The sequence below is a fragment of the Momordica charantia genome (genome assembly GCF_013281855.1).
Source record: "Momordica charantia cultivar OHB3-1 chromosome 9 unlocalized genomic scaffold, Mcharantia_2.0 BLBB01000009.1, whole genome shotgun sequence".
Lineage (NCBI taxonomy): Eukaryota > Viridiplantae > Streptophyta > Magnoliopsida > Cucurbitales > Cucurbitaceae > Momordica > Momordica charantia.
Window position 1 is genome coordinate 14557980 of NW_028275167.1, and position 9111 is coordinate 14567090.

Genomic DNA, 9111 nt, shown 5'->3' on the forward strand with positions numbered 1-9111 from the left:
GACAGGGTCCCCTATATGTTCGTAGGCTATAGTAAGTTTTTTCTTCAAGCGATCCAACAATGTCTCCTTTTGTATTTCCTTACTCAGAAAGTCATCTGCAAGTCTTAAGAGAGAACATTCTTCAACATCAGCAAGGAATTTAACAGAATTAAAAACAGAAAAGGTAACCTGTTGGTCATTTACTCTCATGGTTAACTCCCCATTATGCACATCTATTATCGTTCTACCGATGGATAAAAAAGGTCTCCCCAAAATTATTGGGATCATATTGTTTGCTTCATAATCGATGATGATGAAGTCAGCTGGGAAAATGAATTTGTCCACCTGTACTAACACATCTTCGATCTCGGCCTCTAGGAGGGTGATTGACCTATCAACTAGCTGTAGTGTCACCATGGTGGGTCTTGCTTCACCAATACCCAATCTCTGATATACTGATAATGGCATGAGGTTTATGCTTACACCCAAATCGCATAGTGCATGGCTCACATTCTTTCCACCAATAGAGATTGGAATAGCGAAACTCCCTCAATCCCAGATTTTCTGTGGAAGCTTGTCTGTTAAAATTGCACTGCACTCCTTGGTTGAAGCTATGGTTTCAAACTCTTTGTAACGCCCCGCGTTCTCTCACTCGTTTATTTTAAGAGATAAATAGTGTCTTTGGATTTTTCCCTAAGTTGATAACTTTAATTCTTGGATTTTCTAACTTTGAAATTCTAATTTTTGGCTAAATTAGAATTAAGTTTAATTTCTTTGGATTAAGATAATTTAAGTTCTCGACCTGTGTAGGAGATTTTTAGTTAAATTCTAAATTCACGAGTTTTAGGATTTTCCTTCCTAAATTCTACTTTCCTTTGAATTATTATTCTTGGGTTTTAGAGTTTAAGTTAACTATTTTATTTCGGGTTGTTGGGGGGTTTATTTTATTTCTAAAGCATAATTAGTGGGCTTTTGTTTTGGACCATTGTAGTTTTAGTTGGGCCTCATTTAAGATTTGGGAATTGGGCTATTGGTTTTAAAACAAAATAAAGAAAAAAAAACCTAAATCTATTTTGTTTTTTCTTCTTCTTTTTCTTTTTCTTTCTTCTTCTTCTTCCTCTCGTTTTGTAGCCGCCGCCCCCCTTCCCTTGTTTTTTTTCTCCGGCGAAGCAGCACCAGCAACAGCTCCCTCCGGCGACCCAGCCTTCCAGCGACGGCGTCGCCCATGAGTTCCAGCAGCGACCCGACGGTGGTACGATGGCGACCGGTTCTCCAACGTCATTTGCACCAGACCCGACGAATCGGCGCGACGGCGAACCACGAGCTGTCCCGACAACCCATCCAGCGGCGGCGCGACCTTCTCTCCGGCGTCGTAGGCAGCAGCAGCTGCGGCGGGTGGCGACGACGATTGCCCAGGTCCGACACCTTCGGGCAGACCACGAGCGAGTCCGGTGGCGGCGACGCGTGACTGCTCCGATTCTCGCCAGATCCGGCTGCCTTGACGACGGCTTTCCCCTCGACGTCGCGTCCTTCGGCGCCCCGTACCTGCAGCACCTCTCCCCGACTCGGACAGAAGCGAACAGCTTGTGCTTGGCCCAGATCTGCGGCGTTTTCTTCCTCCCGGTGACTTTCGGTGTTGACCCATACCCAAACGAAGCTTGGTTAGTGTTACCCACCCCTTTCCGGCTTTGATTCGACGTTGCCCACTCCTGTTCGGACCCAAATCGTAGTTACCCATCGCTTTTGACATCGGAACAGCAAGCATAAGGACATTCGAACTCAGTTTTGGATGCCCGAACCTCCTTGGCGTCGACCCACTCCTTACCCAAGAGGTTTTATTGTGAGGTAATAGGTAACGAATCATCTAAACTCACTTTCGATGCAAACTAAGTGTTTCTAACAAGAATTCTAATCATGTTTGGTTTGCTTTTGGATTTAGGAACCCTTCGGTGAACTTGGTAGTGCATTAGAACTTTGTTGTAAGTAGTTATTACTTGGGGGATGTTTGTTGATCGAATATGTATGAATTGTGGTGCTTTCGGTGTGTTTATTAATTATTAATATGTAAGTTAATAGGTGTTATTGAGATGGTTTCGTGCTTAACTTTGCTATACTTGAATATCTCATGTATTTAGAGTTTGTTGGGCATCATTTGAGGACTTCTAGTTGTTATTGTTGGGTTGCATCCTTGTTGTTTCTTTTGTTCCTGTCCTTTTACATATTAGGAAAATATCTTGTGTCATGATTATTGGATGTGCCTTGAAAGTTGCTGCTCGGTATGGTTGGAAGTGATTAAGCTTTGATGTTTGAAAGCATGTCTTGGGATTGAAAATGCACGTGATAGTTTTATGTTATTTAGTTTATGTTTGATTAGTTGGAAGCTACGGGATTATTTTCTGGTTTTGTACGATGAAGAGCATGTTGGATAATTGTGTTTTGATTAGATGTGTGAATGGCTTGTCGATGCATTAGAAAGATTGGAATTGGTGGCCTATCGAGTAATGAAAATGTAACTCTTGTTTATGTTGGTTTATGTGCCTGAGTAGTGTTGCATGTCCGTCGGTGATAATAGTGGAAATTTTGTATTGTTGAGCTGCTGAGATCTGATGTGGAATGATGTATGTTGCAGGGAATGCTCGTTAAAGTGGACTTATTGTGGAGATGTTGTTGTCGGAATTTTGCATAAGATGTTTGGCGTGTCTGATGTGTTTATTTATGTCTAGCAATGCTTATTGAATACTGATGTTGGATGATTTCTTCGAATGTTGGATATTAAATGTTTGGATGAATTGTGTTGGGCGTGTTCTTAAAAGTTTTATGAACCGCTATGTGAAATGTATGTTATGTGAAGCATGCCATAGGGTTATTTGTTGAAGCTTTTGTGTGCTCTATGTTGTGATCAGGTTGGTCACTGTCAAACTTTGTATTTTTGAGATCTGTGATGCATTGAAATCATACTAGTGGTTGTGTCGTGATGGGCGTTGTGGTGGTTGCTGTTATTAGGGAAGTAGTACTGAAATCCTGGTTGGAGGCTAGAAATGATATGTGGAGTTATGAAAGTTACGAAGTGAATGGGTGAGTGTCAGGGCCTCGGGTATAAATGGTCGAGGGCTGATACGTCACTAATTGGGTATCGAGGCCTCGGGTATAAATGGTCGAGGGTCGATACGCCAATATTGGATAAAGATGAACGTCGAGGCCTCGGGTATAAATGGTCGGGGGTCGATGCGAGGAGTCTTTCGAAAGGAGAACTATTGGGGCCTTGGGTATAAATGGTCAAGGGCCAATAGATTGTAAGACATCGAGGCCTCGGGTATAAATGGTCGAAGGTCGATGCAGAGTTCAAGGCCTCGGGTATAAATGGTCGAGGCCGATGCTGCAGGGTCGGGGCTCTGGGTATAAATGGTGAGGGGCCGACTCTGCTCGAAGGAGTTAATTGTGGAAGGCTAGAGAAGCTGTGATAAGCGTAGAGGTACTTGAGTTGTTAGGGAGACTAGAGGTTGGTAGTAAATGTGTTACTGGTTGTGGTTGTCACCGAAGTTTATAGAATGTGTCTATGATTGAATGCATAATGTGACGAAAAGCATGACAGTGAATGTTTCATGATTTGGTTGAGCATGATATGTGTGCGTTGATTCTTTAATAAGCATGACATGTTGTTCCTTGATAAGTATGTCGTTTGTGCGTGACCCTTCAGATAAGGGCTGCTTACTGAGTACTGTGGTTGTCCTCATCCCTCTTCTTTCCTCTCCAGTTTGCAGGTATCGAGCTAGCTCTTGGAATGGTGATGGCGAGGAGGAGACTTGATCGGAAAGACCATTAGCTATGTTGTGTGCAATTAATTTCTTTTAGTTAGAATAGTTGTGGCCATTTAATGTTGTAGTTGAGTTGGTAGTGGTTAGTTTTATTGTCTAAAGGATGTTGTAAGGTTGCCGATTCATTACTCTTTTAGAGCATTAATTTTGTTAGCCTCTTGAACTACGGGATTGTAATCTACTTAGGATATTTATGAATACATTTGTTTAAGTTGATCGTACTCGAATTAGCTCTTGCTTCATTGCCATTCGAGATGTTAATATTCTTTTAGTGGATGGTTTATAGTTAGTAAGGTTTCCTTGAAGGTTTTGGTTAATGTGAAGTCGGTATTAAATGGATTATCTGTATAGGATGTGAGTTTCTCTTAAAACATTAATGTTGTTGTTCTAATTGTTCAAGCTCTCGTGAGTGTTGGATTCAGAGTAGCGCAGCAGAAGCGTGGTAGTTTTATTGCTTAGTGTTGTTGTGAAGAAAATTCTCTTGTTTATGCGAAAATTTTAGGTAGGCTTAGTAACGGTCCCTGTTTGGAAATGGTGAAATTCCTGGGGCGTTACACTCTCCAAACCTCCTTTTCTTAGTCAATATATCCTTTAAAATTTTTTCATAGTTAGACATCTGCTCAAGAGCTTCAACTAAGGGTATATTGATGTAGAGTTACTTTAACACATCCAAAAAATGCTTGAGTTGATCATCTTGGTTTTTCTTTTGAAGACTTTGAGGATAGGGAGGAGGTGATCTATATTCCCTTGGTGTTTCAACACTTTTCTGGACTAGTGCTTCTCTTGGTTCTGCTTCCTCCACTGATTCTGCTTCTGCTGCTTTTTTTTCTCTGCTAATTTCAGGTTCATGCTGAGCTTCTATCTCTGTGTGAATTTCTGATTCTGAAATCTGCTCATGTGATGCTCCAGCATCGTTCATTCTGTTATCATCAACCAGCACATTTTCTGCAGTTTCCTTTACATGGCAGTCTGCTCACAGTTGGGGTAAAGCCTTGCCACACCTTATAGTTATTGCTTTACACTCTTCCTTCCCCTCTCTCTTGGAATTTTTGGTGTCACTAGGCAAAGTACCGAAGGACCTATTTTTCAATTCATTTTCCAGTCCCAATTGGATTTCCAAATTTCTTAGAGAAGCTGCTTGGCTTTGGAGTGTTGCATTATTCTTCGCCATGTATTCTATCATTAAATTCTCCAAAGAATTGGAGGAACTTGTTGTTGGCTTCACTTCCTACTCTTGATTAGACATTATGATACTAGGGTGGTGAATTGCCTTTTGTTGAAATTAAGAGGCATCATGCTGTCCTTTGTTCCCTCCCCAACTGAACAGGAGATGGCTAGTACATTGTTGATTCCATGGCTAGTTGACGATGTTGCAGCATTGTTCATGTTCTTGACCATATTAGTCAGGTTGGTAATTTGAGCCTTCAATGAAGCCATTGAATCATCATTATCAGCTCCTTGACCAGTTATGTAACTTGAGGCTCTGGGATATGACCAGTGGTAAGGGATTCTCGGTAGTTAATCCATAGGGCCAACCTCTACTTGCTGTCTATGTTGTACTCTTTTCCTTCGATGAAAAGTACGTTATATTTCATTGTCGAGCAGATATTCCAATCCTTGTAGATCGTGCATCCACCTTCAAGATCTACCAAACAGTAGTTAAAAGAAATCTTTCTAGCACATATTTTCTTAAGAAAAAAATATAAAGTGTAGTGTTGAATCAATCCCTGGAAACGGTGCCAAAAACTTGTTGGTTACGATTTAGAACCCTTTGTGCAAGTTTACACAACCGCTATAGCAAGTGACATTTAATTCATTAACTTTTCATCCAATCACCCATTTCAACTCGGTGATGATGCAACAAGACAAAAAGTAACTACTATAGACACTGCTTCTGTACGAGTTTAGAGGCGTACCAAATACAAAGACAAAAGGATGTCAACTGCAAAATAGACCCCCTACTGCCGAACACTAGGAAATGGAACACTTTCAAAACAAGCGGCGGGTGGAATTGTGGATGTAGAGATGGTGTCCCCTAACTACCTTATGTGGATGGTCAATTTAGTTCTTAATAATTTTTTATCAAAAAAAAATAAAAATAACAAAAATTGATGGTAGAAATCAGGAATAGGTAATTACACATGTGTATCTAGTGTTTGTTTTGTTGGGTTGTAGCAAAATATTGGAATGGAAGTTGTTCCACATTGGAAGGAGTATAGGGATGATCTCCAAGTGCTAGAAGTTGTCCACATCGAAAACGTACAATGAGGGGTGGGTTCCAACTACTATAAAAGGAGCTCATGGGCTTGGATTTTAATCATCCCAATTGAAATATTTTAAGCATGTTATACCAGCTATAGTTATCTGAGTGGTATTTGCTTTGAAAGAGTGTTTTGTGTAATTGGGATCGAGGAGAGAAATTTGTGTAATTGTAATAATTTTTCACATAGTGGATTTTTCCTGCGGGCCGTGGTTTTTTCTCTAGTTTGGAGTTTTCTACATTAATTCTCGTATTTCTTTATTTTATTGTTTTCTTTAAAATTTTCAATTATTTTCTGCTTATTCGAGTGGTAGAAGTGGGGATTTTTCCTCATTATATTTAACAATATGATTTTTTATTTAACTTTTTTAGAAAAATATATAAAATGTTTCTTCTTGGTGAAGTTTATTAAAGTTATTGTGTGGAAATAAATTAATTATCTGTAGAATAATTAATTTGAGATGTTATGATTATGATAATGTGAACTTAAACTTCCTAAACCACCTTATTGGTTGAAAACTTAAATAAGATAGATGTCCAATATGTTTGGATGTATCTCATAGATGAAGTGAGACTTGATATACTTACCTAAAGGAAATGATCATATTAGGTGTAGATAAACTTTTAAAGAAAATTAGATCAGTTTTTTCAAAAGAAATTCATAACAGTCGTGGGATATATACAAAACAAGATGTTAATGAATATTCTTCTACAACTAAAATAGCTACTGTTATATCTCTAATAACATACTAAAATAACTACTATTAGATCTTTGATCACGTACTAAAATAGCTACTGTTAGATCTCCGATCACGTTTGAAGCTTTTGATAGCTTGTTTATACAGTAAATTGATGTTAAAAATGACATTTCTTAATGGTGATTTAGAGCAGAAGACTTTTAATTCAATTTGAAAGCTTTGTTAATATTGGTCAAGAGAATAAGGTATGCAAGTTAAAACAAATTCATAGCATTAGACAAGCTCATAAAGTACTTTAGTATGTTTACTCAAAGTTTTTTGGAGCTAATAATGTGATTATATTATTTGCTTTTGTATTGATGACGTGCTTACTTTTGTACAAATTTAGATGCCATTAATGATACCAAGATGCCTTTATTTTAACATTTTGAAATGAAAGATTTAGGAGAGACTGATGCAATACTTGGTGTTAAGTCAAGTAAACATGATAATGAGTTCACCCTATATTAACCACACTATATTGAGAAGATGTTAAATCAGTTTGATTGTTTTGATCATCTACTGTAAGAACATCTTATAATGATAGCATGAGTCCTAATAAAATAAGGATGATAGAATATCTCAATTTGAATATGCAAAATTATAGGTAGTTTTATGTTTCTAATCAACTATACTAGACCTGATATTCCATTTGTCATGAGTAGATTGGGTGGATATACATGCTATCATGGTAAATACCATTGAACTGCTTTTCAAGGTTTATTAGGGTATCTCAGAGCTACGATGGACTACTGTTTGCAATTTAACAAGTTTTATGTTGTGTTAGAAGGTTATTGTGATGAAAACTTTGTGACAGATAATAGTGAGATGAACTTCACTAACGATGAGCTCCGTTAGGGATTTTTCACCCCATCCCCGCCCACGTCCTCGAAATTTTGGGGTGGGGATTCCCCAGAGGGGGATGAGTTACTTGCAGTGAGTCATCCTCATATAATTGCATTTTTTTATTTTTATTTGTTTAAGAATATACCTAGTTTCTTTTTCTAAAAATATTTTAATTTTTTAAAAAGTAAAATTTTCTTTTATAGAATATAAGATAAATATGTATAATTAACTATCATTAGTAATTAAATACCATTAAAATGTTTTAATCGGTTGGTTTTTCAATTCAACAAATCTTTAATTGTTACAAAAATTATAAAAACTAAAAATTTCAATAATTTTTAAATAAAGATAAATACATAAATAAATAAAAAAATAATTTATGTATAAAAAAAACTAAAAATTATAAAAACGAGCATAAGGAAGTCCCGCAATTACTCGTGTCTTTGCACTCACCCGCTAGGAAGCGGCGGATGCCGAAACCGTTGTCACAGGTATTCCTTTCTCATTCTGGGTCCTCTTTTTGTTTCTTTGGGTATTGCACGCGAGGTCTATGTCTTTACCCTTGCTTTATCTTATAGGAACGGTCTTAGTCCATAATGTGCTTGCTTATGCATTGTTTGATTCGGGGTCAAGTCACACTTTTATTTCCACTGCGTTTTTTCGACAGGCAACCCTCGAACTAGAGCCGTTAGGGTTTTTGTTGTCAGTTTCTACGCCCTCAAGGTCAGGTATGATTGCTAGTCAAATGGTGAGAGCAGGCGAGCTATCCTTTGACAATCAGGCCCTAAAGGCAAGATTGATCCAGCTGGACATGCGGGATTTTGACGTCATAGTGGGCATGGATTGGCTAGCTGCCAACCAAGCCATCATTAACTGCCCGAGGAGGGAAGTCTCCTTCCAACTACCTTCGGGTCGGAGCTTTACGTTTAAAGGAGTTACGGGTGGAGTTCCAAGGGCAGTTTCGACATTGAAGGCAAGGCGTCTATTACAGAATGGTGCCTGGGGTTATTTGGCCAGTGTTGTCGACACTAGTAAGACACCACCCTATATCGACTCCGTCCACGTGGTCAAGGAGTTCCTAGACGTGTTCCCTGAAGACCTCCCAGGGCTACCCCCTGTCCGTGAATTGGATTTTTGCATCGACTTGTTACCCGGGACAGCCCCCATTTCCAAGGCACCGTACCGCATGGCTCCAGCGGAACTTAAGGAGCTTAAGGCATAGCTAGAAGAGCTCTTGGACAAGGGCTTCATTCGCCCGAATGTGTCCCCTTGGGGTGCTCCGGTGCTTTTTGTGAAAAAGAAAGATGGATCTATGCGACTTTGTGTTGACTACCGAGAATTGAACAAGGTGACAACAAAGAATAGGTACCCCCTTCCTCGCATCGATGATCTCTTTGACCAACTAAAAGGAGCAAGGGTGTTCTCAAAGATAGACCTGCGATCAGGGTACCACCAGCTGAGAATTAAGGACGCC

The 9111-nt window shown here is 39.1% G+C and overlaps 1 protein-coding gene and 1 long non-coding RNA gene across 2 annotated transcripts; both read left to right on the forward strand.

The window, feature by feature from the left end:
• The first annotated feature begins 988 nt into the window (after positions 1-988).
• On the forward strand, positions 989-4015 carry LOC148209040 (uncharacterized). Its single transcript, XR_015787309.1, has 2 exons — positions 989-1824; positions 3734-4015. It is a non-coding gene; the product is annotated as an uncharacterized LOC148209040 (long non-coding RNA).
• Positions 4016-8367: 4352 nt separating this feature from the next.
• On the forward strand, positions 8368-8859 carry LOC148209041 (uncharacterized). Its single transcript, XM_088117399.1, has one exon. It carries the CDS (start codon positions 8368-8370, stop codon positions 8857-8859), a length of 492 nt encoding a protein of 163 aa, XP_087973525.1.
• Positions 8860-9111: the final 252 nt, after the last annotated feature.

Coding starts and splice junctions, on each gene's coding strand:
- LOC148209041 (XM_088117399.1), top strand. CDS start 8,368: ATGATTGCTAGTCAAATGGTGAGAGCAGGCGAGCTATCCTTTGACAAT.